The sequence below is a fragment of the Photinus pyralis genome, unplaced genomic scaffold, assembly GCF_008802855.1.
Source record: "Photinus pyralis isolate 1611_PpyrPB1 unplaced genomic scaffold, Ppyr1.3 Ppyr1.4_unclustered_Scaffold7618, whole genome shotgun sequence".
Classification (NCBI taxonomy): Eukaryota; Metazoa; Arthropoda; class Insecta; order Coleoptera; family Lampyridae; genus Photinus; species Photinus pyralis.
Window position 1 is genome coordinate 961 of NW_022172203.1, and position 16,781 is coordinate 17,741.

A 16,781-nucleotide genomic window follows, 5' to 3' on the forward strand; every position below is an offset into this window, starting at 1 on the left:
TTACAGGCACACTTTCTAACACAACGTCAACAAAAGCTTCTACATCTTCCATGTCTTGAAACAAGTGCAATTATAAACAAAATCATAATATTACGTAATCGTTAAATAGTAAAATGGACATTTAGCTGCGTATATTCTAGAAGAGGAACAAGTTACCGAATTATCGATCTACCTTGTATAGCTTTAGTTAAATTATTATTGGGTAGATACACCTCTTTCCATGACCACCCAGGAGGCAATAAATTCACACTAGAAATAATGCAATTTATTGGAGATGTTTACGGTCTCGTTATAGGATTCCCCATTAGATATTTCTCTACACAGGGTGTATAAAAAATAACTAATAGGCCTACCTTTTTAATAGTACTGCTTGCGCATAAGTAGTAACCCGTTAGCAAAGGATAAGGTGTATAACAGAGTTGAACCTTAACATTTTATTAATGAAATCTTAAATTTATACAAGAATTTACTATTTTTAGCTTTATACAGGGGTAGTTTGCTAATAACCTTTAGTCTAAGAATATTCCTAAAATAATATCCTAATTTGTATACAAATTTCCTAGGATTTTGACAATTTGTAACTAATTCATCAAAAATCACAACCTTAATCAACTTCCATCTGTTCAACATCTTGAGGCTTATTGATAGCATAATGGCCCCACGGTAGAGTGTTAAATGAGTCAGGAATCAGGTATCTCTTATCATCCTCAGGACTTAGAGCAATTTTCGACTGCGTTATGGAATAAACTTGATGTTTATCCGTACGAATCAAATTTTGAGATGTAGTTTTGCGCTTATAGGTCTCCAGACACTCCACATAATCATCAAAGGTAATTTTAGTTTCTACTACACTTTTCTTTATCCCCTTTGCCTTCTTAGTCAAACCATAATTTTTAATAATCGTAGCAATTTCATCCTCATCATACTCCTCCGCTTCCAATTTCTGTTGTAGTTTTATTAAATCGTCCTTAGTGGATAATACTTTAGTGGTGTACAGTTTCGATCGTAATCCTACATAATCGGTCATTATCTGTCCATTATTTTCATCTTTCATCATGCCCAACACTTTCTTATTTACAAGGGGTATGCCATATGGGTTATTGGGGTCATAATCGCTAGTATCGTAATATTTAAAACAGTCGCTTTTTATAGCCATATAAGGGTCTTGTTCACGAATTTCGTAAATTAAGCTGTCCGTATCTGTGTAAAGAACAGTGCAGTTATCTCCAAATCTATCCATCATGTAGTCATAATGGAAGCTGTATATAGTTGTCTTGGCTAGATCAAGAATAGCTTGGCCCACGTATATAGGCTTATTTAAATAAATTTCAAGCTTATTCAATTCTACAGCTACCAAGTTTTCGTTAAAAATGGCGCAAGATTTAAATTCCGGTTTCGCAATGTATGATTCTGCGCCGTAACGTCCTTTCCATTGCGTTAGTAATTTGATATTAACCCGTTTTCTGACATTTTCCATAGTCTTCCCAAAGACTGCGTTATTCATCAACTTAAACAAGTTCTTCTCAAATTCATTCTTGGCTTTTTTTCTTAGTTCTGTATTAAGGTCAATGTAGGACTTTAGCCAAGGGGACTGTTTAAATTTGAGTACCCTATGTACTTTGGAGAGAATTAGGCCATGGGCTAATGCTTGCTTCAAGGCTCGATAGTGGATGACGTATTTTTCTTTATTATTTAAGGTCGCCATGAGTTTTGAAATTTCCGCAGCTTCAGTTGGCGGTTTCATAGTCTTCGGGTTGATGTGTAATGCACAGAACGGTAAATCCGTGTGAGCGTCATGCAAATGCTGTGGATACTCCAAATCAACTTCTAGAATGTAGCCTTCATCTGCATCATCCGGAATCGTAGTGATATCGATGTTGGAGTCTACCCATTCAAAGCCTCCATATGGAAGATATTGACTCATACTCCAGCCATACTGGTTATTGATATCGTTGTACATTAGATAGACATCCGGTTTCGTTGAATCATATTTGGACATATATTTGTTGTTTGCATGAGCTCTTCTTTTAGAGCAGACTTGACTTAACCCTCCACGAATACCCCGCTCGACAAAGAGAAACATATCCTGGTCGGTAAGGAGTTCCAGCTCTTGTCGCGTGTATTTCAACATGGCATCCCAAGTAAAGCCTGGTAGTGTAAAATAGTGGGCCGGATCTAAATCATAGGTACTAATACAGCTTGATCTAAACTGTTCAAAGACATCTGCAAGGAGTAGAATATCAGTCTTCATGTACAAGTCAACATATTGACCCAAATTGCTGCAGTTAAATCTACTCCACACCTCCTGAGCTCTACGATACATTCTTCTGGGACAGGGCTTATCTTCCAATTTATTGTAAAACGCATCTTGAGGAGGCAGACACAGCTCATCGAAACGGTCGAACGAGTCGAAGTAATCATACGGCATAATACCCTTCTTAGTTAAAATATTAAATTGATCTTCAGGTAGTGTAGAGAATTGTGACTTTAGGAAAGTTCGTTAGAGCTGATGATAATTTATCTAACGATGATGCCATAAACCGGAAGCTGTCTATAAATCTAAAGCATATGCGTGACTCGTTGATGTGTTTGGTAAAAGAAATATATTTCTCCTTGGTTATAGGGAGCAAGTCGATCTTGCCGTCCATTCTAGTGGCAATATCTGTTACAACAAAGTGAGCATCATATCCACTCAAGTTGTGGAACACCACCGGAATTGTATGAGTGTCCTGGTAGTTGACGTTGCATCCCTCACATGCCGCTCCGCGGAAGTTGTTCTCCGGGATAAGGTGATTGTGATCTCGAACTTTCTTTTGACCAGATTTAAATGACTGTTCACAAATATGGCAGTGCGTTGCTGCTTGAAATTCAAGTTCCTGCTGTGGTGTCATATGCATCTTGTAGGGGCAAAGAAACACCGTAGAGACATCTTCCGCAAGCTTATTCATCTCGTCAGCAAACCATCGCATACAGTCTTCACCGCGGTAGCTGTTGTAGAACGAAAGAGATTCATCGTATGAGCACTTGAAGTAGTATCCCACAGCTGCTGGAATATGTTGTTGGTATGCAGTCTTTTTCGTGCTAGGTTTCAGAACGCTCTCGAGATCTGCATATACGACAAAGGGGGCTTTTATTTTATTTTTAAAATTTTTAAACTTCAACATCTTTTTTTCGTCGGTAGGCATCTTGGTGGCGGTATCATTCTTCTGCAAGCAGTCTACAGTGTGCTTAATTAATTTGTCTTTAGAATTGAAATAGTGTAAACATCTATCACAAATATGTTTTTGAACTTTCTTTTTGCTTAACTGCATCGATACTAGCCGTGAAAGATTTTTGATCCAGACATAGTGGAACTTACTCGGTTGTTCATAGCAGTCTTGCACTAACAGCAGGTTCACATGGTCATTCATTTTATTCTTCGTCAGGTAGGTAGGCAGTGTACTAAACTGATCTTTCTTCTCTTTCTTCAGAATATATACGTTAATGGAGATGCTGTTTTGTTTTTCAAAGTTCGGAATTTGTCGCATAGTCATCGGAAACTGGATCCCTTTTAGCTTGAGCACGGAAGAGTAGTGAGGGTATTTGGATATTCTATGAGGATGTTTATCAACAGGATACAACGCTGAAACCACCGCCCACGCAAAGCACGCATCATCATCATTTTTAACGTTAACGCACGCCTTTTTTGATTGAATTTGTGAAGGTAACTCAATATATGAAGAACCAAGTTGAGGTGTAAATTTGTTAATGTTCACTCCTAAATTAACAACGGCACTAAGTCCCCAACCACTATCACGTTCTTGAAATTCCGATAATTTCTTCATTATTGGTTTCTCAACCTTCTCCTTAAACCACTCATCTATGTTAGTATCCCTATATATTGCCGCATTTGATGTTGTAAAGTACTTATACTCATTAAGCATCTTTTCACCTTGAGTAATCACAAATTCCCCGCAAAAAATCGCATTTATTTTCACAGCCTCATCTTGCTTCAACGCGTTATGAATTCGGCTTTTGAAGATGGTCTTACAATCCATTAAGAAGTTGCCGGGGTCTTTATGTTTAAGATTAGTGATAACTCCAGTTCGTATTCTATTGCTAAAAGCCGAAATGGAGTCATCCCAATGCACGCGATCTTTTGCGGTTTCTTTTCTATTACTAAAAGCCGAAGTGGAGGTTCCTTTATTCAAAGATATACCCAAGCCTCTCCTTTGTTCTAATTTAAAGTGTTTACGCATCGATTTAATATTACGTAAACAAGCCTCAAGATGTTGCCTTTCACCTATGGATAATGACCTACGCATCGAATCTTGAATCCTACGTCTAGCCTTATCACACTTAATTATCCCTTGCCTCACGGTTTTGCCACTATACTTAGTTCTAAGCACACTTAAAATACTTGCAATCTGTTTTACTAAATCGGTAAACATCTTGCACGTCTAAAAGCTCAAAATACTAAATAATAAAAGCAATATTAATAACAAAACTCACCTATAGATATAATACGTCTAAGAAAATACACACTAACAGATAAAATACGACTAATAAAATTCGCACCAACAGATACAATACGACTGATCTCAACGAATGATCGAATTGGAATGGGAAAAATCTGAATAATGTATCGCATATATAGCGAACTCCTCCTAGATACCACCATTGAATAAAAATAGTGTTTTTATTCAATGATACCACTCAACGTTACGATAAATTCGATAATAAATGTATAGGGAGTTGCGAAAGTTATATAGGTTGGTATAAGCAAATTCTATTTATAGGTCATTAATCTATTTATAGGTATATTAGGAATAAAAACAATTTATGCAAAACGTGTTTTATTAAGGGTATCTAAACATTACGGCGTTATTTACTATACCGTGATTTGTGCAATTGCATTTTTCAAACAATTTTTCGGACTCCTCGTTGGAACAAAATGCTGAAAATTCAGTAACGCCAATGATGTGAGTCACAAGTTCGGCGGCATATCCTCTTCTTCGATACTCCGGTAAAGTATAGACGTAATTCAGCATCTTAAGATTTTTATGAATATCTAGAGGATCGAAGTTCATTCTTGATATTAGCGCAAATGCTGCAGGTTTCGAATTCAGGTACCTAATGTAGCAGTAGACGCCCTGATCGATGTACCACTGATAGAGAAAAACATCATCTATCTTTAAACGCTTTATCTCCTTAACTGCTTCTTTACCTCGAAATAATCGTATATTCGTCATCTTCTGAACTGAAGACGTATATCACTCCACATCTATATTTATATGGGTAGGTATGTAATAACGGAAGCAGCATTCGGACTGTTTCTTATCAAAAAGCAACTCATTCACTTTTATTTTAAGAACCTTGCATTTATGCTTCCGCGCAGAAGATTCTAGAACAAGCAATTCTATAATTATCATCATTTTTCTAGAACCATAACGGAAGCAGCATCCCGCTCCCAATCACATTTTTTTCTAGAAGAATGAATAATAGTTATTTATTTAATCAGTGGGATAACGGCCTCATTAACTTACGAATGCGACAATTGCGCATACGAGGGCGTTAGCCCGAGCTATTGTAAGAGCATGAGTATCTTAATGGCCGTTAGCCCAAGTATTAAATACAACTTTTTATCTGCGACTGTTCTTCTACTGCTAAAAACGAAAAATAAATTTGATGCATTTTTTTAAATTTCAATCGAAGTAGCATAGTTAGCAGTTTTCGACGCCATAAATCCTAACGTCAAGAAAATTTGTACGTCAAAAATTTTGCTTCTGATTTCTTTGCGTATGTCATGAGTGAGTCTGGAACTATTCCATCAGACGTTAATGTTTACAATAAATAATCTTGATAGTTGATTTTTGATCATACATTGTTTTGACAAGGGATTATCCCACTGAGTGTGGTAATGAAGTTCTTATCCCACTGAGTGTGGTAATTAAGTTCTTATCCCACTTAAAATGACCGGGATAAGTGAGAGTTATCCTACAGGCGCAGATAAATAGAATTACAGCATCCGCTCTCCCAATCATCAAACCTTGTGTAGCTATTTTTAATGAGGTTTTCCTGTTTTTATCGCACTTGACGACTGAAACCCGTTAGAGTAGGAAATTTGATAATAAAATGGCATCGATCTATAACTTATAATTTTATTATACATACTGAAGCTTTGCCATTACATCATTAACAATAATTGAGGGATTGTAATGTAATATTTCTTCTAAACACATTTTTCTGTAATATACTTCTATGCACAGCTGATTAATTAAGTATCTAGCATCTTCGTATACATCAGCGATAGGCGCGGTCTCCTTATTACTTCTTTTCAAGTCAACCATTTTATTGATAAATATCTGGTAAAAGGTAGCGAAGTTATAGGACCCTAGCTGTTGTAGTCTTGAGTTTATTGCATATTTCATGTTGAACAACTCCTCAATCTCGGTTCTATGCATGCAGCACGATTGATTAAATTGTCGAATATCGATGGTGGTTATAATTTTATCTGAATCATCGGTAAATTTCCAGTTATAAAGTAAGCCTAAAGTGTCACTGGTTCGATTTAAGAACCTTGTTCTCCTTACCAGCAGGTTTGTGATCAGGTACAAGGACCTGGTCTTCAAACCCTACAGGTATCCATCAGGTTCAACGGGTTTTTCAACTGGTCCAACAGGTATTCAACAGGTCCAACAGGTATCCAACAGGTGTCCAACAGGTATCCAACAGGTATCCAACCGGTGCCCAACAGCTTTTCAACCGGTCCAACAGGTGTACAGCAGGTATTCAACAGGTGTCCAACAGCTTTTCAACCGGTCCAACAGGTATCCAACAGGTGGCTCATTCATCAGAAATTATAGGTTAGGTTGGAATGGGCGCGCCCATTCCAACCTAACCTATTGATTCAGATGAATGAGCCACCTGTTGGATACCTGTTGGACCGGTTGAAAAGCTGTTGGACACCTGTTGGATACCTGTTGTACACCTGTTGGACCGGTTGAAAAGCTGTTGGGCACCGGTTGGATACCTGTTGGATACCTGTTGGACACCTGTTGGATACCTGTTGGACCTGTTGAATACCTGTTGGACCCTACCCTATACCTATATGTCGCATCAATCTAATAGAGGGAGCCGGTTGAAAATATACCTCTATATGCATTACGACGCCAATAGATGGCGCCTCCGTACCATTAAAATAGGTTCGTTATAAATACAACTATCGAAGCATTATACCATAATAGTCTAATTAGCTCAGCGGTTATGCTATAGGACTTGTAATCCAATGGTTGACGGTTCGAATCCGTTCCATTTAAAAAAAATTTTCAGGGTACGAAGGGGTCGAAGTTTGAGGATTCCAAGATGGCGTCCAAGAACTTGAGGATTCCAAGATGGCGTCCAAGAACTTGAGGATTCCAAGAACTTGAGGATTCCAAGATGGCGTCCAAATGACGCCTGCGCAAAGGGGCGGGGCGCGCATGCGCACTGACCAGAAGTGCTCAAAAAACACCCAAATGAACCTTAGAATTCCTTATGGGAAATTACATGGGATTTCGACCAAAAGTGGCCTAGAATCCCCCTAGCCCCTTTACTAAAGAAGCAAATGCAGCAAGGCGAAATAATATCCCCCGCCCCTATAATGGCACAGAAAATGAAGTGAAACGGAACGGTAAAAATTACTGTGTAAGAAGGAAAAACAATAGCTGTAGATACGGCGCGGAGAAAATTAAACGGTATCAACGTAAAATAAATTTAAAGAAAAGCTCAAAATTACGCTACTTACGAAACGTAGCTTGTGAGTAGGTATGCAAAAGGCAAAAGATAAAATATAAACTTACTTTTTAATGAAACGCCAAAAGCAAACAGGTCTACTCTGCAGCCTTACATTTTATAGAATTAGGCCATTTAATTGAGAGAACATCGGTTTCCCAGCCGACACGGCGTATTCGGTTATCCACATCCAAGAATTAAAACTTCTTTAATTGCTGTCTTCCTAAAAATCTGTAATTATTGGTCTTAAAATTCAAATTAATTAAGAGCGCTCCTTTTAAGGCCCCTCGGGACTTAATTGGATGCTGTTTACTGCAACACATTTATTTAGTTACTGTTAATCGCACTTACTTAATTGGCCGGATTCAAATATCTAATGTCGGTAGTCCAGTAACGCTAATTGTTAATTGGAATTTCTCATATCGGCATAATCCGCATTTAATCCTCATTTTAGTTGAAATTCTAAAATATTGATTTTCCTCGCCTTCTAGATGACAATTCGAACGCAACAAAAATAATTCAAAAACATTGATGGGAACATTGTAAACGGCCGAATTAATTACAGCAATTTGTTTACGGTAACGGTGGGCTGAAACACAACTCTAGAAATTAAATAGCTGCAGAACCCGGACGAGATATTTCCCTTTTCTGGCTCTTCTGCCAGAAGGGTCTCGAATCACCGCTCTTTACATTGTGCACCCTAGGTTGCACCTCTTTTATAAGCCTCCCTGACTGTATGATATATCTTTCCCAAAGCTGGAAAAAAAGTAAGAGGTGTGTATCTACCTAACGTCCGAGTAGGCTGTCAAATATGAAATGGGAGAAGGATTGTTAACCCAGGCTTGCAGCTTCTGCAGCCGAGGCAATGAAACTACAAGGATGCTGGCGATGTGACTTGTGACGCTTTGATTTAGAGACACGACATCGGCTTTTCGGCGACAGTTATTTGCGAACTGGGGGGTGTATAGGACGTGATAAAAATTATGTTGATATTGATAGTGTTTGTACGGGGATAGATAAGTTATTTACTTTATTTGAATTTAAGTAGTCCAGCACTCAATGCCTCAAATAAAGCGCCGTTCACTTATTAAATAAATAATAATAATATAAATTATAAATCAAGTTAGCAAGTACAACAGGAGGGAAGCAACGTAGTCTAAACAGGGCTGCAATCCTTTATTGAGAGGAACGGGGAATTTGAACCTGGTTGCGGAAGCGAAAGCGGGTAGGCACAATAGGCCTTTGGTGTGCCTAGTACTTGCTCTGGTCGGGCCAGAACAGAGTTTTCTTTACGTTTAGTGATTTTCTTGATATTTTTGAAATATTTTAAGTATTAAAAAGAACCACAAATGTTTTTATTGTTTTTCTTATAAAGCGTTGAGTTCTTTTTAATACTTTAAATATTTTCAAAATCTCACGAACCAGAAAAAATGGAGAACTTCATCACATATTTCTTGATTATATTTTTTTTTGGCACGACCATTTGTGAGGGGGGGGGGCGGGGTATATGTCTATAGTGTAAAAGCCTACTGCCTTTTCCGTTCCTCCCAAATTCGGATAATTTATACCCCGAATAACCAGTGTCATTGTTTATTCAATTATAATATACAATGTCTGTACGTTTAGATCTTGGTAAACAACTACTGCAGGCAATCAATTACTATTTAGATTCTCAGTGTTAAGCATGCAAAGGTACATACTACTGCATGCTTATGTGTCAACCTGTCATGTTTTAATTATGTTGTAATAAATATCGTTTGAACTTTAAGGTGTGATATGAATAACATGTAAAGCTTCTAGGTGTGCGCACTCTATCGTTAGACGCAATTAATCCACAAAGCGAGCGTGGACGACATTCAACACGTCACATTGCAAACAAATTTTAAATCGATCGTCTTATCTTTACTTATACGACTGAGGGTTGTTTCGTTTATTTATGTGTTTAGAGATATGAGCATTCGACCTCGCTTCGAAAGAACATACAAGCTTGAAGAGGAGTGACGTTAAAATGTCGTGACACCATGGACGCCCTTAATGGCGTCATTTACAAATGTAACTTTTTCATATCGCTCGCTTTCCCTCTTTATTATCGTGCGGTCTGATTCCTCATCCAGAATGTAGCACGTTTCATACATTTAACGAAGTTTAGTTTGCTTTATTTAGAAAATGATTAAAGACTGAAATGTATCTTGGGAACCCTTTTCTGCATAATTAATCAAATCAAATGCCTTCCGACATACAATGAAGTCAATAGTACCCACATATTTAAAATAATGGCCACTTTTGACTTACTATTATAGTCTAAGCTGTCTTGCTGACGTCTGATCACAGAGAGTCTCGGGCTCTTACTTTCTACTATGGTAACTGTAGTGATCCCTCCATATCACTCCATGTTATTACAAAAAACACATTTAAGCAAATACTACCACAAAATTTTAGGGCTTACTAGCCAACCAAGCGTCAACAATTAATTAAGCAGCTTAATTTGACATTATGCAAAAAATTAAATTAAAGCACGCCTCTGCATGAAAAAAACAAGTGGATTGTGTGATTGAGTTTTCTGCTTGTTTCGAACAAAATAACGAAACGGATAATTAATCCAATTAAACGAATAAGTAATTAGTCCAGGCGTCAGAGACCTAAAAAATGCATTTAGTGGAAATATTCTAAATGAGCTAATTTTTTTTTAAAGTGTTTGTTACAACCCCATTAATAAGTGGTAGAAAAATAAATCACGAAATCGGACCGGAACAATTGTTTAAACAAATAAAAAGTGCAATATTTGCGTTTTTTTTTAGTTTTTAGCGATTATCTCCGAAAATAACGTTAGAATGATAAAAATAGTTATTAGCATAACTGTTGGTTATTAAATTTAGAACAAAAAAAGGCTTTATACTTTTTTCTCTCCGGACTTAGTTTATGATATATATCGTCGAAACCGAAATGATGCAGTAGTAGGCCAACGGGTTCTCATTCCAACTTTCGGTGCGTAGACGTTAAAAATAATACATTTTATTTGTTTTTAATTATATGAGACGGAGGGGATGATATTAATTTTCAATATTCATTGTTATATTTGCCACATATCATATAATATAAACAAATGATATTATAATGAATATTGTAAGAAATTACAATCAATTAAAATTTGTTGAGAATGTATGAATTTGAAATTTCTCTAGGTTGTGAACCGTTTTATACCTGCTGGGATGAGTACCATTGCGCTTCAACAGGGGCCCAGTGTAAAGGAAAGAAAGAAAGGGGGAGGGGAGAGCGCAGAGGGGTCTAACGGACAAGTTTCAACTAGTATCCATTGAGCTCTAGAAGCGAAAAGGTGCATTTTATTTGTGAAAAAATGGATATTTCTACGCATTGTTTTGTTTGTGGGGAGTTATTATCTGCGAGGATAACAACAACAGTTAAGAAAAAGGGGATTGAAACTTGTATTGCGTCCAGTATTAAACGGAAAGACAATAAACATAAACTGCTGGAGAATATTTCGTTAATAACAGTACATGATGTATGTCGAAAGTCATACAATCAGGAGAAAAGAATTATTGCAGCACAATCTTCTCAAAGTCCCAACACAAGCCGACAAAAACGCCATGAATTTGATTTTAAAAATAATTGTTTATTTTGTGGGAGTGATGCGTCAGTAACTTTTGTGAAAAAAGAAGCGAAAAAACACAAAATAAACGGAATGTAGTCCGAATCATTTCTACCCTTTCTGTGAAAGAGACAATTTTATCCACTGCGAAGGAAAGAGACGATGCATGGGGAGAAACAGTGAAACAGAGAATTTTAAGTGAAATTGACTTGGTCGCAGCTGAAGGCAGATATCATCAGACATGCTTTAGTAATTTCTTATTGAAGAGAAATACTGGAAAATCAGTAGGGCGCCCAGAGGATCCAAGTGTTGTTCAAGTGATCAATCTTATATCTACATATATTGAGAGCAACAGAGAGGAATGTCAATTTAGTTTGCGTGAAATAGCGGTAAAATATGAAGGTGATCTCCCTAGTGAAAAAACAATTAAAAAAAAATTATTAGAAAAGTATGGAGATGATATCATAATCACGTCAAACCACAAAAAAGAGCCGATTATCTGCTTCAAAGACACAGGTCATCGGTTGATTTCTGACGCATTTTATATCAGTCGATGCAAGAATATTCAAGAAGAACGTCAGAGGATTGTGAGTGAAGCAGCCGAGATTGTACTTGAAGACATCAGAAGTCAAGTATACGAGAAGAATAGTTATCCATCGGCCCATGAATTTTTAAAGTCTGTTGAAGATGACGTACCTGACACACTGATGCTTTTTCTTGAGAAAATCATCTTAAAACACAAAAAAGGTGTTTTAAAAGACTGGTCTTCAACCATACTGTCCATTGCCCATGCAATAATCTCTGCAGCTCGCCCAAAATCCTTCATTTCCTCATTGCAAGTAGGCTTAGCAGCAGTTTTAAATCGAAAATATGGATCCAGGGTGCTGCTAAACCTTCTGTCATCGTTGGGATTTTGCGCTACATATGAGGAAGCTGTCTTATTTGAGACTTCAGCGATTATGCATCCCCAAACCCACGTTATGTCTGATACCTTTATACAATTCGTTTTCGATAACGCAGATCACAATACTAATACTCTCGATGGTCGACACACTTTCCATTCAATTGGGGGAATTCAATGTGTTACTCCACATTCATCAATAACAACCGAGGGAGTGATCCCTAGGCTGACAAAGATTCCCAATGCGCAATATCTTGGAAGTTATGGTACTATTCCAGTACGACCATTTGATAAGAAACCTCAAAAAGGACTGCAGACGGTAAAAATAGTCGACCTTCGTGAATTCAATCCGGTTGATTATCAAATTACACTAGAGTCCACTGATTTCGTTTGGCTATATGGGAAATGGAAAGATGAGTGCTCGAATGTTCCTGGTTGGCATGCCTTCATGGAAAAAACAACTGCCCACTTGTCCTATTCAGCTTCCAGAATCGTCTTCCTGCCGTTCATCAATGCTCCGCCAAGTAATCACGATACTATTTACACAGCTCTGGTTGAAGCAGTAGAAAAATGTATCAAATAGGAGCAAAAAGTCTGCTTTGTTACATTTGACCAGCCTCTATATTGGAAAGCTCGGGATATAGTGGCTAGCTCTGACCTCAACACCGAGCAGTGCCGTGTGATCATCAGACTTGGTGGCTTCCACTTGTTGATGTCATTTTTGGGATCCATTGGATTCATCATGGATGGTAGTGGAATAAAAGAATTATTCAGTTTGGTTTATGCAGCATCGTCTATTGATAAAATGCTAAACGGGCATGCTTATGCAAGGGCAATCAGAGCTCATCTTTTAGTTCATTCAACCTTGGCTCAAATCATTTTGGATCGTACCACTTTCAGCAACGAAGAAGAGCAAACGATGAACAATATCCTTCTTTCTGCCTCTTCTGACATTTTTGAAAAATCGAAAGACGAAGCACTTCAGCCCATTCTACAGAAATTCATGGATACATTGAACTAGTTGGAGAAGAGCGGTGCGACATCAAAGTTGTGGGTTCAATACTTCAAGATGGTGACACTTGTGAAACAATTCACTAACGCAGAAAGAATGGGCAATTGGTCATTGCATTTGGAGACCATCCAAAAAATGATACCATTTTTTCACGCCACAGGACATTTATTATACGCGAAATCATGTCACTTATATTTGCAGGACATGTTTCAACTTGGGGGGCAGTTATCTCCAACCGATTATGATAAGTTTGTAAACCAAGGCTTCTTCACAATCAGGCGTTCTGAAAAGTTCTGGGCAGGCATTTGGACAGACATGACCATTGAACAGACAGAAATGAAAGATTCAAAATCAATTGGAGGAATTACTCATGGCCGAGGAATTACGGATAGTGTCTTGGCAAAATGGGTACTCGCCATGCCTACGATCAGTGAAGTTACAGACAAGATGAGTCAATTCTGTCACGTTGAATTTGGTACATCAGAACAACATACAGACGGCAGACTTTCACGCATCGAACGCGACGATGAGGACGTAAAAAAATTTTTGGATTGGTTTTTAAGTCACTCACCATTTCCAGAGTCAACAGACATCATGTCGATAAGTACAGGGTTGAAAGGTGATGATCACATTAATTGCCACAATGCTTTAGACGTGGGACAGTTACTAATGGATGATATGATTGGCCAACATTTTGGAACTATCAAAATGTCTAGGAAGGCACGAGTACAACCCATTTCAAAGATTAATGCATCAATAAAGATAGACAATCAAACAATGTCAATTGAGCCTCTTTTGTTATTCCAGCGAATTTCATTACTTAAGAAATCGGATGAAGAATTACGATGTTACTTTGATTATGAATTAGCACCGTATCCATTATCATTATTTAATGACACTGGAATGAGAAAAACAACAAAGTCAACCCTGTATGAAGCTTTCCAGCCCACGAATATCGAATTGTCCTCTAATTTTATCCATGTTGTGGATGGAGGCTACCTTCTTCATCGCGTAATTTGGCAACAGCAAGAGACATTTGACAACATCATGGACAAGTACGTTGGCTATGTTCAGAAATATTTCCGACCTCACAGCGTGATAGTTTTTGATGGTTATCCTGAACAAGCAGCGATGAAGAGCACGAAGTCTGCTGAAAGACTTCGAAGACAGCAAAAACAAACCTGTGCTGATATGATCTTCAACGAGACCATGCAGCCTACAGTTTCACAGGAGAAATTTCTCAGCAATGAGCACAATAAGAACAGAATCATTGAACTCCTGACTACGAGACTTTTTGCTGCAGGTTTTATATGCAAACAGGCCTATGAAGACGCTGATACCTTGATCGTAACGACAGCCTCTGAAATATCGCGTGATTATGACTCTGTGGTGATAGTTGGAGAAGACATCGATCTGTTGGTCTTAATGACAGCTCACTCCCAAGCTGACTCGAATATTTATTTTCTGAAGCCAGGAAAAGGGAAGATTGAACAGAAGTTATACGCTGCAGACTCTTTCAAACACCCTCACCTTCGAGAATACCTGCTGTTCTTACATTCTTTTAGTGGATGTGATACAACGTCAGCATTTTTCAACATGGGAAAAATGAAATTCGTGAAGACCTTGGAGAACAATTATGACGACTTGAGAATAATTTTGTCGCCATTTCTACAACCAGATGCTCCGCCCGATCATTTAGATTTAGCCACACAAAAATTCATCGTCTTATTGTATGGCGGAAAAAAACAAGACATTTACTTGGATGAGTTTAGATTTCAGTGTTTTGAGAAAGCAGCACAGAAAACATCATTGAATCTAGCTTCATTACCTCCTACACGCAAAGCTGCTCGGCAACACTCTTTTAGAGTTTACCACCAAATTCAGAGTTGGTTGGGGAATCAATTGCCACCAACTGATTGGGGCTGGACAAACAGCAAGAATGGTTTACTCCCTATTACAACAACCCAGTTACCAGCACCTGAGACGTTGTTGAAACTTATATGCTGCAAATGCACCAAAGGCTGTACAGGAAATTGCAGTTGTCGCAAGGTTGGCCTATATTGTACATCTATCTGCACTGGTTGCCACGGACGTACTTGCAAAAATGTTGAGACGACAATTGACCTGGAGGAAGACGTCGATGAACTTGTCGATATCGATATGGAGAATTTTCTTGCTATCGAATTGGGAGAACAAGCAGATGAAGAAACAGAGCCTACATCTATCACGCCAGAACTAGCTGAGATCATTTCGAGTGATCCAGAAACCAGCAAATCGAAAACAATTGAAAAAAAAAATTTTTGTTAATTAATAATTAAAAAACGTATAAAATGATATTCTGCCTTCTTTTCAATCATTTCTTCCCTGTTTCAATAAATTAAAACCGCAAATTTGTATGAGTAAGTTGAGATTGACTCATTATAGCACGTTTTGACCACTCGCGAGATGTGACATTTAGATTCAAGGGCTATATCTCTTAAATTATGGGTCGGAGGAGAAAAAGTGTAGTTTGTTGTAAATTTCATAATAAACAATATTGTTAAGAACAATTTTTACGATTGGAGTTATATTTCCGGAGATAATTGCAAAAAACCATAAAAAAACATAAATTTTCACTTTTCATTTGTTTAAACAATTGTTCCGGTCAGAGTTGCTGATTTATTTTTTAACTATTTATTAAGTAGACCCTAAGGAACAGTTTAAAAAGAAAATTAGCTCATTTAGAATTTTTTCCACTAAAAAACCTCTGACGCCTGGACTATTAGAATTAGACTGGCAGATAAAAACCCGTTTTCGTTTTGTAATAATATGAATTCGAACAGTCAAAATATAATCGGGTCCGTCCTCCGTGAATCATAGAGCCTCCTGCGACTTCATCCTTCCATTCCCGAAAAGTATCGTAAACATGTTTTTGTAAGGTTCGGGATTCTGTTAACTGTAGTAACTCGGACACTTTTCCCATAAAATTACATTAATTAACATTCTAAGGCTTGTAAAATTATTTTAATTTAGCGGTCTCACAGGAATACAAATGTTTACTGTATGTGTTTACAACACGAAATTGGGAAAATTGCGTGCTTAAGACTGCTTTGATGTATTTTGGTGAAGCGAGAGAGTGGTTTAGCATTAATTATAAGATAATAAATTGATGCCGTGTTTATAATACGTTTTTATTTACCTTTATCTACTCATTCTTGTCATACAGGATACGCATTTGTATCTTTGTAAACGAACGGTCTGTAATTAATTTCCGCCCTAGTTTGATGAGTGACACATACCTAACTGCTAAAAATTTTCCCATAAGGGGAATTTTTAAAGCCACATAAATAAACCTAATAAAATTCCCCAATCCCTTAAAACTCTTAAGAAATGCAATTCCGCACGTCTATTTTACACTGTAGGTTCACAATACTGTTTTAATAACAGTTGATTTATACTCTTAATCTGGGCAGGTGTCGTTGACACCTTAACCACGAACAGAGAGAAGGTGGATTCCGCAAGGACACAAT

At 37.5% G+C, this 16,781-nt stretch overlaps 1 protein-coding gene across 1 annotated transcript; it reads right to left on the reverse strand.

Annotated features, from left to right (window-relative positions):
- Positions 1 to 604: 604 nt before the first annotated feature.
- On the reverse strand, positions 605 to 2,428 carry LOC116182803. The gene has a single exon (XM_031503343.1). It carries the CDS (start codon positions 2,426 to 2,428, stop codon positions 605 to 607), a length of 1,824 nt encoding a protein of 607 aa, XP_031359203.1.
- Between the last annotated feature and the right edge of the window lie 14,353 nt (positions 2,429 to 16,781).

Coding starts and splice junctions, on each gene's coding strand:
- LOC116182803 (XM_031503343.1), bottom strand. CDS start 2,428: ATGCCGTATGATTACTTCGACTCGTTCGACCGTTTCGATGAGCTGTGT.